The sequence below is a fragment of the Aegilops tauschii genome, chromosome 6 (genome assembly GCF_002575655.3).
Source record: "Aegilops tauschii subsp. strangulata cultivar AL8/78 chromosome 6, Aet v6.0, whole genome shotgun sequence".
Classification (NCBI taxonomy): domain Eukaryota; kingdom Viridiplantae; phylum Streptophyta; class Magnoliopsida; order Poales; family Poaceae; genus Aegilops; species Aegilops tauschii.
The window spans coordinates 374199848-374222789 of record NC_053040.3 but is presented as its reverse complement, the minus strand read 5'-3'; the positions used below and the strand labels follow the sequence as shown (position 1 = coordinate 374222789).

Sequence of the window (22942 nt, the reverse complement as noted above, 5' to 3'; positions counted from 1 at the left end):
TATGGTATTTCGTATTTATTTTGTACCATGTTCCCCAACATAATACGAGGTTTCATTTTTGTCTAGTTCTTGCCTTTCAAAGAATTTTATAAGGTGATGCCTTATATGGATGAGTCTAGAGTGTTATTTTTTATGTTAATAAAAGAAACACATTCAAATTAAGATAAGACGCAATAAATATGATCCATATATTGACTATTTGCATGGAAAAAGTTGCTCTCAGTCTGTTTCGTCCTAGCCATGGATTAAAATTCAATGGTTGTCTTCATCTTCTTCCTCCCTCCCTATGTGATGCATTGTTTATCTTTCTCGTATAACCATCGCTTGACGCTGGCCCAACCGCTCCCCCACGGCCGACGAGCGCCGCAGTGTAGCCTTGCCACAAGGCTCTCCCGCCCTCCTTACCCGCGTATCTGACCAGTCGACCTCCGATTCCTTTTCACCTGGGACCTCGTCCTAAAGTCGCTCCCGTCCAAGGTCTCACCAACGTCCCCACGCCTCGCTGCGCTCGCCCCTACGCCACCGTCTTCCGCTTCGATGCTCCGTGGAAAATCGACTGACGCATCACACGAGTTTGGTTTTTGAGCGAGGAATAGCAAAATCGCAATAGATAACCTTGGTGTGTGTAAAAGTCCACATCATATGATCATATTACTTATTATTCGTTCAATTGTCTCAACTATAAGAAACTGAGGAAATCGTTTCAGACTTCAACAATTCGACTACCCAACCATCGTAGCTTGGACTAATACCATCCGAATCAGCCAATCAGCCGATCAGCCCTCCTCTTCTTCCTTCCGCCTCCCGGTCACCACCGCTCGTACACCCCTCTTTACCCGCGTATCCGACCAGTCGACCTTCGATTCCTTTTCACCTGGGACCTCGTCCTAAAGTCGCTCCCGTCCAAGGTCTCACCAACGTCCCCACGCCTCGCTGCGCTCGCCCCTACGCCACCGTCTTCCGCTTCGATGCTCCATGGAAAATCAACTGACGCATCACGCAAGTTTGGTTTTTGAGCGAGAAATAGCAAAACCGCAATAAATAACCCTGGTGTGTGTGAAAGTCCACATCATATGATCATATTACTTATTATTCGTTCAATTGTCTCAACTATAAGAAACTGAGAAAATCGTTGCAGACTTTCAACAATTCGACTACCCAACCATCGCTTGGACTAATACCATCCGAATCGGCCAATCAGCCGATCAGCCCTCCTCTTCTTCCTTCCGCCCCCCGGTCACCGCCGCTCGTACACCTTCCAGTCTTGCCGCCCCCCCCCCCCCTCTCCCCCTCTCGTCCTGTGTACTCTTCCTCTCCGTTCCATCCTTTCCTCGCGATCGACCCCTAGCGGCGCGCCGCGCCGCGTCCTCCCCCTCTTTCCTCGCGCCGCGGCTCACCGAACCCGCTGCGATTCGCCGTGGCGAGCTCGACGCGAGCCGACGCGGCGGCACTCCTGGACGCCAGGGAGCCTTTCCCCCCTGCACCACCCGCACCCCTGGCGAATAACCTGGTGGGTACTCGTCGTGATCGGAGCTTCTCATGTTGGACCCAAGATCCGAAATCTACCCCACCATAGAGTATCGCCCCATCCAGCCCTCCGACCTCGAGGTTCTTGAGAAGATTCATCTCTCGCTGTTCCCTATAAGGTAACTGCACAAGTGGATGCTTCTACGATGTTCTTGCTTGCACTGTTATTACATCTCTTGCAGGTATACTAATAGAATTTGTTGCGGCCTATCGACGATTTCCCCACTAGTTGTCCATTTAAGACAATTCGTTCTTTGCTCTAGGTACGAGAGGGAGTTCTTCTTGAACGTTGTCAATGGTAATGGTGTCATTTCGTGGGGTGCTGTGGACACTAGCAGATCGGATGAAGGCAGGGATGAGCTGATAGGCTTTGTGACCACGAGGATGATTGCAGCAAAAGATAGCGAGGTACAAACAATACGTAGGATCTCCTGAAAAATCCTTGGTCTTACTAGTGAGCTCAGTGGAGCTAATTGTTTGAATTTGCAGATCGAGGATTTATTTAGATACAACAACTCGCACAAAGATCTAACACTTCTTTATATCCTGACGCTTGGTGTAGTGGATAGCTACAGAAACCTCGGCATAGGTTGTTTCCCTGTTTCCTCATCGTAGCTTCACAGTTTGTTAGTGGTGATTCAGTTGATCCTCATACGAATTCGCACTTGCAGCTTCTTCGCTTGTTCGAGAGGTGATTAAACATGCCGCAAGTGTATCAAATTGCAGGGGTGTTTATTTACATGTCATCTCATATAACCAGCCTGCAATTAACTTTTACAAGAAGATGCTATTTAAGCTAGTCAGAAGACTTCCGATGTTCTACTACATAAGAGGGCAGCATTATGACTCATACTTGTTTGTGTATTATGTCAATGGGGGGCGTACGCCTTGTTCACCACTGTAAGTATCCATGTTTGCTTATTCTGGTAAATTTTGCTAGTCCATATTTACTACTTATCCCCGGTCATGTTTTGATTTGATTTTCTATCTGCAAAGCTTAGTTTCTTGTTAGGATAATATGCAAACTTGACTGTCTGTCCCATGAAATCTCTAGTTTGTTGCGACCAATTGTGTGAACTTTGTAGTGTGCTTTTGTTTTGTTGACAGCTGGTCATCTATTGATTTCTGACCTGATCCTGTCCATGGAACGTACAAACCTGAACTTATCCACATGAGAGAGCCTGTAGGTGTCGTACCTCTTCCAAGGAATTGCCTTTGCAAAATCCAGTGTATCGAGTCCCTATAATTTGGTGTACAATTTTCATTGTTGCATGTTCCATTATAGCATGCACAGTTTTTTTAATGGGTTGCTGCAAGCCTGCAATACGAATTTGATGCTACTATTCTTGTATGTGTACACAACTAAGTTTTTTATACGCTTTGCATCGATCATGTTCAATCTAAAAGAAAACAGCAACACATAAACCTTGTATGTTTGTATCCTAATGTGTCAATGCCTTCTTATTGACGAATGAATGAGGAGATAACCTTAATTCTTTTCAGCTTAAACTCGCATATTGGACTTTTGCCTCCTTCTGCAACTTTTGGTGTTGCCTCTCGTGAATACATTATTAGGTACATCCCAAGTTCTGGGTTATTTGAAGGGAATGAACTCTTGGTAGCCTTCCATTATTATCTTCGGGCATTTCAAATTGGTGGCATGAAACATGACACAAGTCTTGTCAAATACTACCTACTATATAACATGCAACATTACATGTTAAAAAATTAAAACTAGCTAACTATATGGCTTATTTAAGTTCGCACCCAACTCCCAGCAATCTTGTATATCTAAACATGCAAGAATTTTCTTTGGAGAGCACTGTTCGACAATAGTTGCCTAGTTGGTACCTGTTAGCTCTAAGAGGCATCAATTTGGATGCAATTGTTTGAATATAAGGTCCTCAAAACCCTCAACACACAACTGGAGCTTCTTAATAATTAGTTAAAATAAAAACAAGATTCTTGAGTGCATGGTGTTTACATATAATGTTTCAGTTTTAAATTAGTACATGTCATGTCTTGACACCTTAATAGGTGATTGCAACCTTTATCAGTCAGGTGACGGTGACATCTGTCCTTCCTTGCCCCATGTTTTTTTAGAGAAAAGGCGATAGCCCGACTTTATGGATAAAGCCAACCAAGCATGTCACAACAGCATAAGTTACCACAGTCGCACCAGCAAATAAAGTACGGGTTGCACAGCAACCAAAACAAGCACATACTCGGCACAGAGACCAACAACCTACAGCCTATAGAAGCCAGATAGAAGATCACAGACGCTATGCCAACTACTTCACCGGAGTCTGCACTCTTGGAGATAAGGAAATCGCAGTAGTTCGAACCCGAGAGATCAGCAGCTCTGTAGCGTCGATGTCACAACTTTTAACCAGTGGCTTCCACTTCTGCATCAGATTAAGAGATTTGAAGATAATATCAGCAGGTTTAGAAGTAAAAACATGCTCGATAGTAAATTTGTTCCTAGTTGTCCAGAGCCCAGCTAACAGCAGCAAAACCAAACCAAAACAAACGCTTAATCTGACCAGACAGAGAATTGACTAGCGGCAGAAGCTGCTCAAAAGAAGTAGGAGCCCAACTGACACCCAGCCACGACTGGGTGCAACTCCAAATTAATGCCGCAAAGTCACAATTAAACAAAATATGGCCAGTGTCCTCAGGCCGAGAACAAAGAGAACAAAGAGCCAAAGCCCTGCCATTCCGTTTACGAATCTGGTCGACAGCAGGCAACTTGCACCTAATTGCCTAACAAAGAAAGAGTTTGATCTTCAATGGAATACGAGCTTAAACCTGGAAGAAGAGGAACCAGAGACCAGACGGAGATATAACGGCTTAACTGAGAAATTGCTGGAGGAGGTATGAGGCCAGGTCACTGAATCTGAGGTCCCCAAGAGTGCAAGGAAGATGGCAGCAAGGCGGTGCCAATCTTTCTAACTCTTCAGGAGATAGGGAACGGCGAAAACCCAAATCCCAGTTATTGTTAGCAAGGTAAAAAATAGAGAATAGAACTGGGAAGAGAGAGCATAAAGGACCGTCCCCAAACCACCAATCCAACCAAAAACGCATGGATTTGCCATCGCTGACCACAAATTTCACATGAGCTCAGAAGTCATCGCGCACCTTAATCAAGTCACACCAGAATTGGGAGCCATTCGAAGCAGAAGCAAACGGAGGACTAGATAGGAGAAGCTTCCAGAATACGCCACCACCACTTGATGATCAAGCACTTATTCATAATGGAGGTATTGATAATACCCAGGCCACCATGGCTTTTAGGTCAATAAATGATCTTCCACTTAACCAATCTGTACTTCTCGTTATCAACTGCGTTCCAATAGAAACCACTCCGATGTTTATCAAAACCAGAATGCGTACCCTCCGGTAACCGATAGAAATCTATGAGAAACATTGGCAGGGAAGAGATGCAAGAATTAGTAAGGATAACTTTCCCAGCATTAGTATTGTACCGACCACACCAAGGCATAACCCTATTGCCCACTTTGAGCACCATGGGCGCAAAATCTTATATGATAAGCTTTGAGGACGAGATGGGGATCCAAGATAATTAAAAGGGAAGGTGCCAAGCTTGCAGTTGAGGAGGTTGGAAACCCTCTTTTTTGCCTCCTCAGAAAACGAAGAACCAAAGCTTCACTTTTTGTGGATTTTAAGACCAGAAAGTGCTTCAAAACATAGAAGAAGGAATTTCAGGTTTGCTATACAAAGATCAGAGTTTTCGACAAGCACAATCGTATCGTCAGTGTACTAGAGATGAGAGACACTCGAGGGAATAAGATCATAGATAACAGGGGAAATGTGGCCAGCGGACGAAGCACGACGAATACAGTACAACGTCAGCCACAAAATTGAATAGAAGGGGGGAAATAGGGTCTCTTGTCATAGGCCCCGATTATTGGCAAAAAAGGACTAACGACGCCATTGACAAAAACCGCAGTGTGACCCTAAGAGACCAACTGCATGATACGATGAACATAGGCTCTGTCAAAACCTCTCGACAACAAGACATCCCTCAAAAAAGACCAACAGACACAGTCATAAGCCTTCTCAATGTCAATCTTGAGAATAATAGTGTTCTTCTTCGAATGTAAGTCATGGACAACCTCATGTAAGCTGACAATACCATCCAAAATGAAACATCCCTTAATGAAAGCAGATTGCGTCGGGGAGATCACCTGATGGGCTAGAGGAGAAAGACGCGTGGAAAAACCTTTAGGGGGGAATTTAGCCAAATTATTGATGAGAGCAATGGGTCTAAACTGGCAGATGGTGTCAGCACCCTTCACTTTGGGAATAAGAGAAAGAATAGTATAGTTGAGACGAGAAATGTCAACCGTGCCTAAGCAAAAGCCCTGAATAATGGCATAAACCAAATGTTTAAGAACATGCCATTTTTTTAAAGAAGGCAATCGAAAAACCATCAGGAACTGAGGTAGAATTGGAGTTGGATGAGGCCACTACCTCATCGATTTCAAAATCAGACAAAGGAATAAGTAGGCTTTCATTTTCCTCTGGTGAAATCAAGGCAGAAGGAGGCCAAAAGTTAGCTGAGATAGAGAGAGGGAAGGGAGGTTGAGCAACAAGTAAAGAAGAGAAGAAAGAAAAAAAGAGACATAATAAGATTAGTATCAGAAACCACCAAGTCGTTGATAACAAGCTTGACAATCGAGCACCGACGACGTCTTCCATGAGCAATAGCAAAAAAGTACTTATTAAGCACATCACCCTTAAGAATCCAAGAAAGATGTCCACATTGTTGCCAATAAACTTCTTTAGCTTTATGAATAGCAGTTATGGTTAATTCAATTCCATAGAATACCGATGAGACCACCTAGCACTATCCAAACCAACAGAATCAACAATAGCATCCAAAGCTTTAATATTGGCCGGCAAGGAGTTCTTATTCCTACAAGCCTCGGCATCTCTGTTAGCCCCCCAGCCTTTCAGAATTTGACGAAGGTGTTGAGAGAGGAAACACCAATCACCCAAAGGACCAAACGAACGAAAGGTCGACACCAACAGAGAAGAAATTTTAGAAGAGATCAGGGGAGAAAACCCCTTCACCGAGAACCAGGAGGAGTCAAAATGGAATCTAGAGCTTGGACGAATAGAACGAAACTCGGAGTTCAACAAAAGAGGAGTATGATCCGAACCAATATGAGAATCATCAATAAGGGAAGATCAAGGGTAAAGCGAACCCCACCACTAGGAACAACACCCAACCCACTAGGAACAACACACAAAGGAACACTCGATCCAGAACGCAACGAACCAGCTAGTGATTGGACCAAGTATAACGGGCCCCAACCCATGGCAATTCACGAAGAACTAATTATTGATTGAAGTCATTAAATGAATTAGCACAGGACCAGGAGAAATTGGTGTTATTTTTATTAGCAGGAGAACCCATGAGATTGAAATCACTCCCCACTAGTACATGAAGAGAAGAAGAAATTTTCAAAGAGAGCTCATCCAAAAATACTTGAGAGAAACCATAAACACCAATAGTATCCCATAGACAGTTGAGATCATAGTGACAAAGAACCATACTAGCGAGCGGGAATCAAAGGCAACAAAATCAAAGACATCTAGCTTAGCACCCTATGAGGATCCCACCAGAATGGTTTGAGTCCAGAAGCCACTTCCAAATGAAACGACCGGAGCCACCAATAGAAGAAAGATCAGAAGCAGAGAAAGATGGTTTACTAGTCTCTTGCAAGCAAATAATGTCAATGTTAGAATCACGCACATAGTCACGCAATTGGTTTCGGCGCCCCTAGCCCCAAAACCACGCATATTCAAGAAGAGGATCTTCATTTAAAAGATAAATTTTTAATGTGAAGGCTCGACCTCGACAGGGCCAACAAGGAACCATTTTTCTTCCTACGAGTTTTACCAATCACCCAAGGAAGTAGACGAACCCAGAGCCACCCCAGCCTTTGAAACAGGAATGGAAGAAGGCGAGGGTGGTACGACATTCATAATATCATCAGTCAAAGGTGAGGGAGTAGCCAAAATACACGCTTTGGCCAAAGAAGTTTGCACTAGTTCGTTAGCATGAATAATATACAACACCGAAGATGGATCAGTAGAAGAGCCCAACAAAACACCCGAGTCTAATGCAACCTCAAGGAAATGGGAATCAGGATAATCAGGAAGCACTAATAATTTTGGGGAAGAGATCGGGGTAGTACTTGTTGTGCCTAAGTTCTTCTCGGCAGCACGCCGCTCTGCACGCACCATCATAGATTCCCCCAAATCACGAGCACATGAGCTCTTTTGGGCGGTGGAAACTGGAGTCTTGACCATTGCCGAACGAGAGGAGGGAGTAACAAGCAGCTCAACAACATCCACTTTATCAGCTAATCCCATGTCATTGTCATGGCTGCGGAACAGTCCAATAGCAGATTGCTTTGATGCGCTCGACATCCTACAACACGGAGAGAGAGTATCTTTATAGTTTTCTACGGCCTAGACGCCGGCACAACCACATCAGGGTCAAAGTTCTCATGATCAGGCGAATCTTCAATCCCAGATAGTGACAATGAAGGAGTACGGGCCGGAAGGTTTGAGCACACGGCAGAAGCCAGAGGACTGGCCCGAGCCCTAGGAACAGAAGGTGCAAGCACCGCACAAGCAGCCACAAAAGCAGGCGCGTCTTTGGTCGCAACATCATGGTGCGCGATTTGGGTACATCAACTGCAACTTAGGCCTAAGAGCATCCCACTCTTGCTTGGAAAACGGCGGACCCGATTCATCTCCATCCATCGAACCTCCATTATTCTGATCTTCATGGGGTGGCGGAGAAGCAGCACGGGGAACTTGAGAAGCAGCCTGGCCCTCCACCCCGACATTGATACGATATACTTTGGAGGCAGGGAACACCTCAATAAAACCACACACACGATAGGAGCCTGGCACCAGATCCGTGACCGAACAGGGCCCCAACTGAGACATGGATTCTTCATCAATAGAGATAGGCTTGCCAATAAGCTCACCACCGAAAGCCATCAGACATGATTTGTTACGCATCACATCAGGAACATCATCTAGGAGAACACATGCATCGACCAAAGTCCCAAGATGATTTAAAGAAACATCAGCAACCTCCTTTACTGAAACCACAAGATGATTTAAAGGTAGAGTAAGCTAGTACCTTTTGACAACATCTTCAGACTTTCTTGCGAAGGGAAGACCACACCAAACTCAGGCCAGGAAATTTGCTGTGGTTGCTAGTCCCAACCCTTAAGCCCCCACTCATGCAATTTATCAGCTATCATCTGAAGACACATTAGCAGACTAGACAGAAATGACAACAACGTCACGGATGGGAGTGGCCACTATTACCTCCAAACCACCATCCATACCCAAAAAACTTCAACTAGGCAACCCAATACCATACTGCTTGACCACTAGCGGCTTAAAACGATTCATGCAACCCATTGTAAGATGCCCTTCCGAACGGTAGATCAAACAAAAAGGAGGAAATTCACATTGGGACTGGAAGTGACCCGGCCTATGACACGCAAAGCAAGTCAAGGTAGGAGGCGCAAAGTTTGAAGAAGAACCACTAACAAGAGCAACTTGTCCAGAAAGAGGAGGGGGTGGGGGAACGAAGCCATCACCAGATCTGCCGGGGCTGTCGCGGATGGAATTTGCAAAATTTGTTCTGCTGGTTAGGATTGAAGTTGTTGTAGCCACGAGCACGAGGATTGGATCTAAACTGCCCCACCCGCGTCGGAACCTTAACCCCCACCAATGGGGTAGGGCGCAGGGCGGGCACCAGCAGCGCGCGACCGGGCCGCGTCGGAGCGAGGAGCCTGCGCACCTGAAGCAACCGCTTCTCATGGAGAGAGCTCGAGGAAGGAGCGTCGCTGGAGGGCCAGAAGGAGCCACGTGCGGCGCATCAATCCTTTCATCCTCCTGCGCCCGCTGCTTGCAGCTCTGTTCTTCTTCGCAAAGCCAAGGTGGCTGCGTGCCCCACACCTCCCGCTCCTTTGCCGCTTGCTCACGCTCAAGCTTCGCCCGCAACTCCGCCTCATGAGCCATCACCAGATCCATCATGCCCATGCTTGTTGTTGGTATTGCTGTTGCCGGAGGAGTCGCGGGACTGGACCATGGCCACAACAACAGCGAAAGATCGGAGGAGGGGTGGAGGAGGAGGGAGGAAGGCGGTCGATCGAGGGGGGGGGGAATGGATCTGGCCTTGCGAATATCGACACTTGAAGCTGGAAGCCCTAAAGAGAGGTCCGAGCAACCCTTGAGCAGCCATAAGTACCCACAAAATGGATGGACATGCCGAACAGGGGCACAGGCGTCCACATGACCAGAGAAGGCCGCAACCGGCCCAAGCCTAACAGGGAGAGGGGGGAAGTCAGAAGAGAACAAAACAGGTGGAGCGGGCATCGGGCCCCTACTCGGCCCACAATGCTCCCGCGGAGCCCAGACCAGCAGACACCTCGGATTCCCTTAGGGTAACCACGACAGCCTCAGCCGCCATCGCTCGTCACCCCCATTTCCGAAACCGACGGAGCTTCATACGCCATAGAGGAGGAAGAAGAGGGAGATGGCGGAGATCGAGAGGATCTGGGGCAAACACCGAGGAGGCTAGGAGAAGGAGCAAGGGAAAGCAGCTTACGCGCGACGAGAATGAGGTGCCAACTGTGCCCGCGCCGCAAGCCCCCCCTCCCCCAAGCGAACTTGTGGATCTGCCCCGAGGCCACCCGGAGCATGCACCACCCCTGCAGCAGCGGGAACCAGAGATAGATAAGGTCCATTAGCATCCGATCCGCCTCATCAGAACCTGTTGGAAATTGGACCGAGAGGGGAACACGAGGGCGACCAGAAGAGCCAAGATGGGGAAGGAAGAGAAGTAGGAGGAGGGGAGAGGGGAGAGAAGCACAAGCCACGGGGAGTAGAGCATGGAGCCACGACCACCGACGAGCAAGGAGGGGCCGAGGGCGAGAAGGTCACCGGAGGGAAGGAGGGAGGAGAGGAGAGGAGAGCCATCTCCGGTTCTCTTGCCCCATGGTCAAAGAGGCGGCTACTATCTGTTAGGAAGTATTAGTATAGGTCTAGGAGTCCTTATTAGTCTATATTTACTTTTCTTGCACCTCAAGTCTTTTGTAATATATATATGCCCCTTGGGCCTTCAATAAAGATAAATTGCTTTCCTAACATGGTATTAGAGCCTAGGTTTAGGTCCCCTCCGGCGCCGCAACTCGCCTGACCATGGAGATTTTTTTCCCGGTCTCCTCTGTCTCGATCGAGCGGTGCTCCTCTGTCTCAATCGATCTGCCGCCTGCCGCCTGCTCTCGACATCTTCACTGCCCCTGCTGACCGGCGCCCCGTCTGGCTCCCTGCATGACGTCTCTGCCGCTGCCCGTGCAGGTTTCCTCCACTGGCGCCCCCTGCAGGAGCTCTCCACCAACTGCTTGGTCCGCTCGCTTTGGTGCGCCGCCACCCTGCAAGTCTTCAATTGCAATGTCTGCCCCAGGCTCGATTCCGCCGATCTGATCCGACTCCAGTAGGTTGACCCAACAGTCCACTCAGTCCGCTGTGTGCACCTCCCGATCCAATCTGATCCCGCTGGCTTCATGAGCGGCTGCAGCTGCACGCCTCCTAGCCCTGCAGGTCAACCCATCTCCGGATCAGGCTGTGGCCCGTGCGGCACCAACCAGCGCAACACACTTTGGCCTCAAGTGCCCTGCACTTGGCCGGCTTCTGATATGCTTGCTCTGGTCTGCTTGTCCTCCCTGAAGGTCAACGCCCCTGGTTGGCTGTGTCTTGGCTTGGCTGCGTTGCTTTGGTTGAGCTTCTGGATAAGATTGACCGCATCTGTTCGGCTGGTTTGATCCTTCGCTGGGCTTCTTTGTTGTTTTGGCTGCTGGATTAGTTTGTGGCTAATTCGTCTGATTTAAAAAAAAAGTTCAATGTCTTCTGCATACACAATGGCTTTTGCATCTTTGTCTTGTGTATGCTTCCTAGCTTTTATCTCTTCATATATTTTCTGCTGAGTCCACCAAATCCGTTGATATTGTGTTTCTCGTGCCATGCGAGTCCAACATACCTTTGTCCGTCAGCCTTTTTCTCATCCTGTTCCTTTCTATACAACTTTTGTGGCCTACTTGCCCTTGTTGTTTTCTATAGGATTTTCTGGACTCTTTTTGCATTGTTGATCTACGCCCATTGTGCCTCAGCCGCCGTGCTTCTTGCGCCGTCGGTTGTCATGGGTATGATTTTCTGCGCGATGCTTTATTCTCTTGATGTGCCATCTTCTTTGACAACTCATCTTCTCTTGATACTTCTTTTGTATCTCCAAGTGATGCGGTGTCTTCCTCTGTGTCATCTCTTCGTTATCCCCTTTGGCGAGTCGACAGGTTTTGAAGACTCTTCATGCTACGACGACACTCTCAAGACGCGGATTTGGATAATCATTTTTTCCTAGTATTACACTTCTTCAAATGCAATGCTATTGCATATACGCTTTGCATTTGAGAGAGGAGGGGGGGGGGGGGGGGGGTTAGGAAGTACTAGTATATGTGGATTACTATTCAGGGATTTGCCTCCCCGCTGTAGAATCTCCTCCAACCGTAGTACGATCACGATTCCTGATGTCCACACTACATATACATTAGTGCTCAACTTTCAGAAGGGCCTTGTATTGCATTGTCCAGATCATTCTTGATTTTCCTCCACCTTTTGTGAACTCATCCAAGGCTAAAACATGGCTTGTGGCCTTGCATAGTGAACTATCCTTGCTCAAGAATGCTTTGATTCCTATTGCTCCTGTTCCTGCAAGCATATGGTGATTTTTTCTGAAGAATGACTTGTAGCACCAGGTACTTGACAAGACTACGGTCATTAGACTACCCGCTTTCCTAGTCAAATATGAAACTATATGAGTTCCTGTTAGACTAAATTTTGATTCTTCCTGTGTTTAATTTGCTTGTTTCTACTCCCTCTGCCCCTGAATATAGATAACTTTGGTCATTGACATGATCTTCAGAACACTTTGACCATTAATTTCTGTTTCAAAACTACATTGCTTCAGACAAAAACCAAAGTATGCCTGACAGTATATTTCATGAGGGATCTAGCCATGTCAATTCGATATTTTGTTGATGTCTGTAATTCTCTCATTGTTGACAGTCAAACCTAAATTTGTTTGGACTGGGACAGATTCTTAAACTGCTTATATTTGGATCAGAGCGTGTGTGTTAAAATTTTCTGATATGGATATTAGTCAATGTCTTGGTTTATTAGCAGTTTAGCATCAGTTAAATGTAAATTGTTGTAATAAAATGAAATCAACTCATGGCCTAAACAACCCTTAGACACCAAACCCAGTGCGGAGGAATTTATTTATAGTTTGCAGACGTTTTCTGTTGTCAAACTTTCTCACTGTTTTAGTAGCATCATCGTGCCTGTGTGTAAAATGATGGAGTACTAATAACGCATGACAATCTTGTGCAGGGAGATTGTAACTTCATTTGTTGTTGACTTCAGGGCTTTCCTAAAGATGCTAGTTGGCAAGATCTGGAGGAAAGAGGAAAAGAGTATCCCGAGATGGTCCCGTTGTAAGGAATCGACCACTCTATTGACCTCACAGAATAATAATAGTAACAATAAAAGGATCATCGCTGGTGAAGATTCAAGATGTCATGTGTAATTTTAGGTGTGAGCGATGCGATGGTATTGTTTTCGTGGAAACATCAGTCTCTTGCAATGTTGTTGTACCCTTGCCAATACATTAACAAACCAGGTATATAATTTCTCAGATAGCCATAGCCATATCTTGTAAAAAGAGAGGACAATAAAATGAAGAAAATAAATGTCACCTGCTTAGCTTGTTGGAACACTGGATGGTCATATGCATTTACATTTACAATCATGCGCTGTCGAGGCACATCGGCTCTGGCTTTCATATTTCCTCTGAAAGATGAATATCATACTTCCCTTTTTGAAAAAAGACTCCAGTATTAGTACTCGTATTTTGTATGTGAACATAGAATTACTACCTCCGTACCAAAATATAAGATGTTTTTGTAGGCTAGCCTGCCAAAACGTCTTGTATTTTGATGTAGAGGTAATATTAAGTTATTTTTTCTTTTGTGGGAAAAGGTCTTAGTAAGTTGATCTAGTTGGTATAGTAGTAAGTTAATGTTCTTGTCACCAAAGATGTACCACTGGATCTGTATTAGAAAATTGTTTCTAATGTTATGACTTTGAAGTCACATTATTCTGTATGTTATCGGTCTAATTCATCGTCAAAATTAAATCTCATAAAGGGTGACCTTATAAACTGGAAAGCAGGAGGATTGAATGTGGCAGGGAAAGGAACTGAAAATGTAGAACATCAAATCGGTAACTGATGGCAATGTTGTATCTCTGTCAATAACTCGTGCAATAAACATCTTCTGCCTTCTGCGGCAGAATTGACTCCACTTTTTTTGCCATCTTGAGTGCGATTGCAAATTTCTTATACGTTCAATACGAGCAACCACCAGGAGCAGAGAGATTTTTCAAAGTTCAAAGACCCCCATAGCTGCGGTGGCATTTGTTTAATTCGCTGGGTGGTTTTCAGAGAAAACTGGCGGTGTTCGCCAGGATTAGGCCCCTGGCGAACGTTCGCCAGATATTTCCCAAGTTCAAACGTGTCCAGCAACCGAGGTTGCTTCGTGATCCAGGTGAGCGCTGCAGCCAAACCGACCCCAAAACTAGCGTCCAAAACCAAGGTGCGCCGCAGCGGAAACCTTTTTGTTTGTACGCGCGCCTGCCTTGCCGAAAACAAAAGGGAAATTTCTCCGCAGCCGCACGGCCCTACGCTACCCAGGCCTCCACGTCCCGCGCCATCCCCGGACTGGATAAAGAGAAACCCCCAAGCGCTGCGCACGGCCGCGACGCGGAAACCAAGCCAGAAACCCACCGATTTTGGCGATTCGTTCGTCACGCCGGCCATTCCTGCTCGCCGCCACGGCACGCAATGACGGCTAGCCACCCTCGGAGAAGCCATTAAAGCCGCCGCGCCTCGCCTTCGATTCGCTCCGAGAAAAACCCTCTTCCGATCGCCGGGGGCGCCATGCGCACCAAGCACTTGATACCCAACCACGCCGCGGGGCTCACCTACGCGAACGCCTACGCCGCCGCCCGCGAGGGCGGCGGCGGCGGCATCGACCCGTTCGAGGCGTTCCCCGACGCGGTGCTCGGGCTGATCGTCTCCAAGCTGCCCTTCAGGTCCGCCGTCGCCGCGTCCGCCATCTCGCGCCGGTGGCGCGGCGCGGTGGCCACCGCGCCGGTGCTCGACCTCGACTTCGCCGCGGCGTTCCCCGCCGCGCCCCGCCGCAGGGCGGCGTTCGCGGCCGTTGCGGCCGCAGCGCTCGCGGGCTCGCGGCGCCACCCGCTCCGCCGCCTCCGCCTCGCGCTCGACGGCTTCTTCGACCAGGCCTTCGCCGCCTCCGCGGCCAACCACGTCGCCTCCTGGCTCGCCGCCGCCGCGGCGCGGGGCGTCGAGCAGCTGGAGCTCCACCTCCCTCGCTCCCGCCTCGCCGTGCTCCCTCCCTCCCTCCTCGCTTGCACCGACCTCACGGCGCTCACCCTTCGCCTCGACCACAACGCCCTTCCGCTCCCTTCCCTCTGCCCCCTCACCCGCCTCTCCCGCCTTCACCTCGCCTCCGTCTCGCTCGTTGGCTGCGGTGACTTCTTCGAAGACCTCTGCTCTCACTGCACGCAGCTCAGCTGCCTGATCCTTGAACAGTGCCACATCGGTGCACTCCGACTAGCCGGCGCGCCGCAGCTTTGCTCGCTTGACATCGCCAGCTGTTCGTGGACGGAGCAGTCGTCTGTTGCCATTTCTGAGATGCCGGCGTTGCGCACTCTCCGCTACTCGGGTGCGATGGCGAACAGGCACATGATTAATGGCGCCGATTCCTTGGACGAAGTCGTTTTGGCCATTGAGAAGCCACAAGCTCTCCTGGAGCCTAATCTCAGAGAGCTGCTTGCGTTGGTTGGAAACGTACGGAGCCTAGTGCTTTCGTCCTGGTGCATTGAGGTATATTATTATTATATAGAACTTCTTCATCTTGTGAAGTAATTGATGTTTTAGGAATCTAACCACGTATATGTGAATAATTTGAAGCAATTTGCGCGTCCTGAGGAATGGTCGAAGGTGAGGCTGGACAAGGTGAGACGCTTGGCATGCATAATAGAGAGGAGGGAAGAAGGTGCTTTGTCCATTGCACCATTGCTTACGAGTTGCCCCAATGTGCAAGAACTTTCTGTGTCGGTCGTGGTGAGATATACACCCTTGAGTTCTTCTATCTACTGTTGTGGTAACTCTGCTGCAATGAAATGATGTTAATGCCGATGATGTGATTGCTTGTTGTTGCAGCCATCGCAGTCCAAGCGGAGACGGTGCAGCGACAGTGAAGTTCAGTATCGTGTTATTGGTGGTAGAGGGATGATCGTCAGGAATCTCAGGGAAATTAGGATGGAGTACATTGATGAGAGCAAGAGTGGATTGGATCTGGTTAAGCTTCTGCTCAAGAAGGCTCAGATGTTGGAGATGATGACAATTGTGCCTTCCATGGATGGCCTTGAGCAGGCCAAGTTCAGGCGCAGGGTGTTGAAGTTCAGAAAAGCTTCCAGGAATGTCAACATCCAGTTTTGTGCCACTGCATGATGGGATGATTGTAATTGGTGGAGTCTCATGTTCTAGTCCCTGAAGGAAGAAGTGGCTTGCCTGTCATCAGTGAGCTCTTCCAGTCCTGTTCCGGGCACTTCTAAAGATCTAACTTGTCACAGAGCTGCTAACTGTCATTTTAATTCATTGCCGAGCTTCATTTAGCTTCAGTGTTTTATTAAGTTTGAAAATTTCCTAATTCTTTGGTGAACCATACTACCTTTTCAGAGAAACTTTAGCTTTGTTGGATAAAGATACCTAGTTTTATGAGTTCTTCGACTCCTTGAGAAATTAATTTGAAGAAGCGTGTCTACCATGTTATACAAACGCTATGGATCTGTTTGAGCCTAGATGAACATTATCTGATGGTATAAATTTTGGGATCATGTAATCGAATATAGCAAACTGGTAAGGTTTGCAAAATGATCTATAAGGCACCTCCAACCAGCATTGTGTTCTTAGTGCATTATTAACCCAGTTGTTTGAACTTGTTTATTTGCATTCATATATGTCTTAGTTTGATGTAGTTAAGTTTGATGCACAGGAGGATGCATATTGTCATTATTTGCATTCATATTCTCTTAGTGACTAGCCAAATTATATGCTAGATGCGCAGGAGCTATAAAAGTTTGATGGCATCCAGCTATTGACCTTTGAAAGCATTAACTGTTGTCATATCAGCTCCAGAAATGTCGTTATATCTCTAGAAATGTCTGGTTGTGATATCTGGCTTGGCTAACTTTTATCTAAATTTATCCACGCAATTTTTTTTGATATCTGGAATTTATTTCTTCAATATTTTTTCCTTAGCAAGTTATAGTACAAATGGTACAATTTTTCATTGTTCGTCAAAGGGCCATGTGAGAATCTCGAAATAGTTTCACCCCGCTTTATATATAAAGCAACCACCAAACCAAGTACACGGCCGAACGATGCAAGATGGTGAGGTAGCCCTCATGCAATGCCGATACTAGGATAACCGGAACACGTAGAACGCACGGGACCACACTACCAAAAGATTGCTCTCAAAGAACAAAGATATAGCGTGATGGGACTGAACCCTAAAAGTTGTTGACGTGAAGCAATTGTTTCAATACCCGGTCCGTGCGTGTGACTGCAGTCGAGAAGAAAGAAGACCGAGAGAAGACATAGCATTTTCTTTTGTAGCCCTTTTTCTCTTATTTGAGTCAGAGGACCACCGTACTATCAAGAGGGGTAGAGTTTTTCAAAACTTATGTTTCTCTGATGCTTGACCGAAACCTATGAGAGTAAAGAGAAATCTCTTTCAGCCTCAAAACATTACTTGCTAGCGAGATACATTGATCTTTTGGGCTGCGAGAGATATACTTCAGCAAAGGAGTCAGCCTTACTTGTTCCTGATATAAAGTTGTCAGGTGCATTTGAAATCCGACCGGTAGAGACATGTCGATTGGCCATTGGCTGAATGTCATGTCCTGAATGGTCACCCCTCCTTGGGATCGCTCTGGCTATATATAGCCACCCCATTCCAACCGAGATGGTTGGCTGCTCCGTGTGATTTTGACAGTTTGTTTGAGAACCCTCTCTCCGAAAGTTTAGAGTTAACCCATTGAGAGAAAGCCCTAGAGCCCAAAAACTAGATAGTGGTTGTGCATCACAGAGATCTAACCTCAGTACACTTGGTCTATTACTATTGAGAGTTGCTAACTCTCTAGACGGTTAGGCGTCAAAGTTTTCAGCAACCAAGAGTCATTGTAGTTCGCGAAGACAGTCTGTGAAGGTTTTGGAGATCGCTTGAAATATCTACCTCGAGTAATCGACACAAGTAGACGAACTTGTTGTCGAGGAGAATAGGATGAAGAGAGTTTGTCTTCTGTGTTAAATCAGAGTCCCTCCAACCAGACGTAACTCTTTTGCAGAAGAGTGAACTAGTCTACCAAAATACCTTGTCGCCATCGAGCATCACTGGTTTCATCTTCACCCTGAAATACTTTCAGTTGTTTATTCTTTGTTGTGTTTTATTCATGTAATTTATCTTCGGTTCCGTACTTGTTTTGTCTCAATAACATTTATGTCTGTTTCAAGTTGTTTTCTTTCATAGTAAAGTTACTGCTTAGTTTATTTTCCACTGTTGTGTTCTGAGAGGTTCCAAGTTTCTCGAAGAAAATTTAAATGTTCCATTCACCCCCTCTGGTAGACATACTTCGTTCCTACAGTGCACCGTCAGTTTCACACTTGCTCTTTGTTGGCGATACCCTGATCTTGATGAGAGCGGATGCATCGAACACCGTGTCACTATGGAATGTTCTAGATATGTACTGAGCCAACTTAGGTTAGCTTGTTAGCGAAGCAAAGTCTAATATCTTTTCAAGCCTAAATACTAGAGAAGATGTGAAAACAGAGGTTTGTACAGAACTGAAGATTGTGGCAGAAGCCCTCACTAGTAAGTATATCTTGGTCTGCCTTCACTTGGGAGTTGATCGCAGTGACTGTTTCTAACATCTAATTGACAGAGTTTGTGTTTTAATCAACGAATGGACTACTAAGACCTCATCCATGGGGGCTAAGGAGACTATTGAAAGCCGTGGCACATGACAACCCAGTTTATGCTATGTTGGTTTTTAATATTTCAAAGAAGATTTGCAAAGAAATTGTGATGCAATTGCTAGATATTGTTGGGGGAGTTCCTGATAAAACATAAAATTACAATGGAGGGCTTGGTGGAAGATGCGCATCCCTGAATTACCCAAATTCCAGCAGCCAAATCACCAGCCTGCCCAGCTTAGCAACCATGACCCTAGTCATCGTTCAGATGTGTGTGCGTATCTTCTCATCATGGAACTACAGAAGCCAAATTTGTGTCTTCCTCTAGGAGTTATGTGTAATGTTATTCATGTCAAAATTCACTTGCACATATATTATTGTAGATCGAATGGTATAACACAACAATGATTCCAAAATCTTTTCAATCGAGGAGCGTCAATCTGAAGGCTGAGGGTGAAACTACCTTGATTAAATGTTATGCCCTTTTCAAGGGTGCGTTGCAGTGGTATCGGTATTACATGAGGAAAACACAACTCAATGGCAAGGCGAATGGTGAAATTACCCAAAAGTCTATGGTGCCAGATTTATATACGAGGAACGCCTTGTAAAGCATTTATTTAATCCCAAATGTTGATACCACTTATGCGACTAGATCACATTTTGAACTCCTATATATTCCTGCATGTGTCTTACGCACTTCTCATCTAGGAAAACTACTTTGAGAACGAGAAACCCTTCTCAACTGATAGTACTACATGTTCTCACTGATTATATTTTCAATATACATAGAGCTAAGGCACTCTGGTTTGCTAGCATGGCATTGGTATCACTAAAAAAAAGACACATCCGTGACATTTTGGGATAAACGAATTTTTTTCCTGTCATGCTTATGACACTTCTATGACGATAATTGTGACAAAACCCGGTATCATCAAAGATGTGGTGGGCTCCTACTTCTATGACAAAAAATCATGACAGAAAATGGGCTTTTCGTCCTGGGCGGGCCGGAGACGCAGCTGCATGACATTCTTTGGGCCGTCCATGACGGAAAAAACCGTGGTAGAAGCAAGGACGAGGAAAATATCGGGAAGTTCCCGGTTACGGTGGGTGGTCGGGGCCGACCGATGCACAGAGGTTTGTGCGTTTCTCTCATACACGTACGCGCGTGTGTGCAAGGCGTTGCGCTTTAACTGAACCCGAGCGAGACGTTGGGCTCTAACTGAACCCGAGCGATTGCATTAGCTACGTTACTGAACCCCGATCGATCCCTTGCTGTTAACTGAACCCGAGTGATTCCTTCGCTACTGCTGCTAACTGAAGCCGATCGAACCCTGCTGCCTCCTTCCCTTGATGAACAGTGAGCGTTGTTGTTGGGGGGGGGGGGGTGGATGAACAGGACCCCATGGTAGTAGAGGCCGTTGCCGCTGGATGAACAGGAACCCGATCGAGCCGGTTGGGGGTGGATGAACAAGACCCCGTGGAGGGCTGGATGAACAGGATGACCCCGTGGAGGGCTAGTTGAACAGTAGCCGGTGGAGGACTGGATGAACAGTAGCCCGTGGAGGGGTGGTTGAACAGGACCCCGTGGAGAGGGCTGGTTGAATAGTAGCCGGTGGAGGAGCGGTGGAGGCTGGATGAACAGGAGCCCGTGGATGAACGATGGCTGGTGGAGGCAGGAGGGGAGACGCCGTGGATGAACAGTCGCAGGTGGAGGCTGGAGGAGGTTGACGGTGGATGAACAGTAGCCCGTGGAGGCAGTCGACGGTGGAGATGAACAGTATCCCGTGGAGTCCCGTTTTGCGGTACGCCACACCCCTCCCGATGAACAGGACCCCCGTTTCGACTGTAGCGCTCCAACACAAGTCCGTTTCCTCTGTTTTGCGGTACACCACACCCCTCCCGATCAATAGGACCCCGTTTCGACCGTCGGAGGTCCAAGAGAAGTCCGTTTCCTCCGTTTTGCAGTACGCCAGACTCCTCCCGATGAACAGGATCCCGTTTCGACCGTGGCCGGTCGAACACAAGGCCATTTCCTCCGTTCTACGGTACGCCAGGCCTCGTTTCGATCGGCTGTTCCGTCCAAGCCAGTTGGCTTCTGATGATCACGACGACGCAGTTTCTCGTTCCGACCCAGCCATGTACACGAGCCCTGGCCGTACGTATGCGCGAGTAGGTGTTCGAGACCCCGCCCGTATGTACGTACGTGGCTGTATTTTTTTGGCGTGTGGCTGTATGTACGTGTACATGGTTTAGACGAGACAGCCCGAACTGCTACGTGGGGGGCTCTACTATGACATGTGCCGCTACTTACTCGACCACGATTCATCGTTGCAGAGCGACCGATCGACCAGTATGTACGTACACGTTCGCGACCAGAATGACAACGCTACGTATGCTTCGACCAGGTGGGTCCCGACTGTCAGGCACTTCCTTGCGTGCGAAGATATAGCTACTGGGTCCCAGCTGTCAGGGGGGATATTTTTTTCCTGTAATAAGGACGCACTTCCTTGCGTGCGAAGATGTAGCTGGTGGGTCCCAGCAGTCAGGGGGAGAAAACATTATTTTTTAGGGTAAAAAGGATGCAGTTGCATGCATGCGTCCATGGGCATGGTGCGTCCCCACTGTCAGCCTCTCCCTTACAGTCATCTTCCGATGACTATCGTTTGTTGACCACACCGTGCCGAGCGCACCAAGGCCGATGGACGACGGCGAGACCCCAGACTGGAACGACCCGGAGATGGGGAAGACGTGGCAGCGGAGTCGCAGATGGAGAGGAGTGGGAAACTTGACTGGTTCGGGTGCGCGGCAGCACTGCTGCCCACGGGAGACAAGAGAAGAACAGAGGTTGAAGAAGGAGCACGGCTGTTGGATTAATATCCAACGGTCCAGCTGCTAGAATCATTTGTTGATTAAGTTGACAAAGCCCTGCGTACACGTCTGGTTAGTAGGCCCACAAGTCAGCCACCAAATCTGTTGGGTCCCAGCTGTCATCGGGAGGAATAGTTTTTTTTCGCATAACAAGGAGGCACTTCCTTCCGTGAGAAGATATAGCCGGTGGGTCCCAACTGTCAGGGGGAGGAAACAACTTAATAAGAGGAACTTTCCTTGCGTGCGACCATGGACCTCGTGGGTCCCACCCGTCAGGCTCTCCACATACAGTCCTCTTCCGATGACTCTCGTTTGTTGACCACGCCGCGCCGAGCGCAGCGAGGCGGTGGACGACGGCGAGGCCCCAGACTGGAACGACCCGGAGATGGGGAAGACGCGGCAGTGGAGTCGCAGACGGAGAGGAGTGGGAAACTTGACTGGTTCTGGTGCGGGGTGGGCCTACACTCGGCAGAGAATAACAGGAGGTGCGGAGTGGAGGGATGGCCTGGCCGTCGTTGGGGTAGCGTTTCGCTGCAAGGCACGCAAAACAGCGCCACTGGACGCCGAAGGCTGGAGCAGGCGGTCCCGGCAGCGCTGGGGGAAGAAGACGAGAGATTGAAGAAGAATGCCGGCCGTTGGATGTAAATCCAATGTCTTGCTTAGGCTTCTACCTTTGTATTTTTATTTTTTTGCGAAAGTGCTTAGGCTTCGACCTACTGGCCCACATGTCAGCCAGTCCATTTGGTTTTCTTTAGTCCATTTGGTGGGCTAGGTGAAACAATGATGTAGCATCTATGCAGCCCGTTTATATATTATGGTAGAATTTAAAGCCCATTTGCATTTTTCTCGAAATCCGCGGATTTGCTGGGCTGGGTGAAAATATCATGTTGGGTTGGACGGAGAAATGTTATAAAAACATAAACACATGATTGCACGTTTATTACTGCATTGGTCAGTAAAATCTTTGCAAGCTTATGTACGCAATCACTAGGAGTTAACTTGCCAAGTTATATATAAACAATTATTATTATTATATTGTAAGAACTTTCATTTTACAAAATAAAATATTATTTTAATTTGATGAGATAATAGGACGTGGGGTATTATTATTTTTTAGGCTAGACGTTGGACAGTTGAGTTGGTTCTAGGGAAAAGTACTAGGAGAAAACTCAGTTTACATCAAAAAAAGTGGGAGAAAATTCAGATATAGGATTAATTAAAACGAAAAATAAAGGAAGTGGGAAGGTCTATAAAATGGTTGGACGAACGACAAGTTTAACGGAACCTTACGTTGTTTCTATTATATATATA

General features: G+C 47.2%; 2 protein-coding genes across 6 annotated transcripts; both read left to right on the top strand.

The window, feature by feature from the left end:
- Window positions 1-1199: 1199 nt before the first annotated feature.
- LOC109774660 (histone acetyltransferase MCC1) lies at window positions 1200-13418 on the top strand. Of its 5 annotated transcripts, XM_020333410.4 has the most exons (7): window positions 1200-1646; window positions 1791-1935; window positions 2017-2116; window positions 2199-2427; window positions 3031-3102; window positions 12308-12401; window positions 13036-13347. In XM_020333410.4, exons 1-6 carry the CDS (start codon window positions 1540-1542, stop codon window positions 12369-12371), a joined length of 717 nt encoding a protein of 238 aa, XP_020188999.1. In that variant the 5' UTR covers window positions 1200-1539; the 3' UTR covers window positions 12372-12401; window positions 13036-13347. The 5 variants fall into 5 exon arrangements, with proteins under 5 accessions (XP_020188999.1, XP_020188996.1, XP_040248598.1 ...); XM_020333407.4 differs by lacking the exon at window positions 12308-12401 and having other exon boundaries at window positions 13069-13418; XM_040392664.3 differs by lacking the exon at window positions 12308-12401 and having other exon boundaries at window positions 13036-13418.
- A 242-nt stretch (window positions 13419-13660) lies between these two features.
- Window positions 13661-16567, top strand: LOC109774661 (F-box/LRR-repeat protein At1g06630). Its single transcript, XM_020333411.4, has 3 exons — window positions 13661-15610; window positions 15698-15850; window positions 15950-16567. The coding sequence occupies exons 1-3, from the start codon at window positions 14642-14644 to the stop codon at window positions 16238-16240; spliced, it is 1413 nt and encodes a 470-aa protein (XP_020189000.1). The 5' UTR covers window positions 13661-14641; the 3' UTR covers window positions 16241-16567.
- Window positions 16568-22942: the final 6375 nt, after the last annotated feature.

Bases quoted from the DNA above. Each gene is read 5' to 3' on its own strand.
- LOC109774660 (XM_040392664.3), top strand. From the start codon at position 1,540: ATGTTGGACCCAAGATCCGAAATCTACCCCACCATAGAGTATCGCCCC. The intron at 2,117-2,198 runs GTTGTTTCCCTG...TCGCACTTGCAG, and splicing joins CTACAGAAACCTCGGCATAG to CTTCTTCGCTTGTTCGAGAG. The intron at 2,428-3,030 runs GTAAGTATCCAT...AATTCTTTTCAG, and splicing joins CGTACGCCTTGTTCACCACT to CTTAAACTCGCATATTGGAC.
- LOC109774661 (XM_020333411.4), top strand. From the start codon at position 14,642: ATGCGCACCAAGCACTTGATACCCAACCACGCCGCGGGGCTCACCTAC. The intron at 15,611-15,697 runs GTATATTATTAT...AATAATTTGAAG, and splicing joins TTTCGTCCTGGTGCATTGAG to CAATTTGCGCGTCCTGAGGA. The intron at 15,851-15,949 runs GTGAGATATACA...TTGTTGTTGCAG, and splicing joins AACTTTCTGTGTCGGTCGTG to CCATCGCAGTCCAAGCGGAG.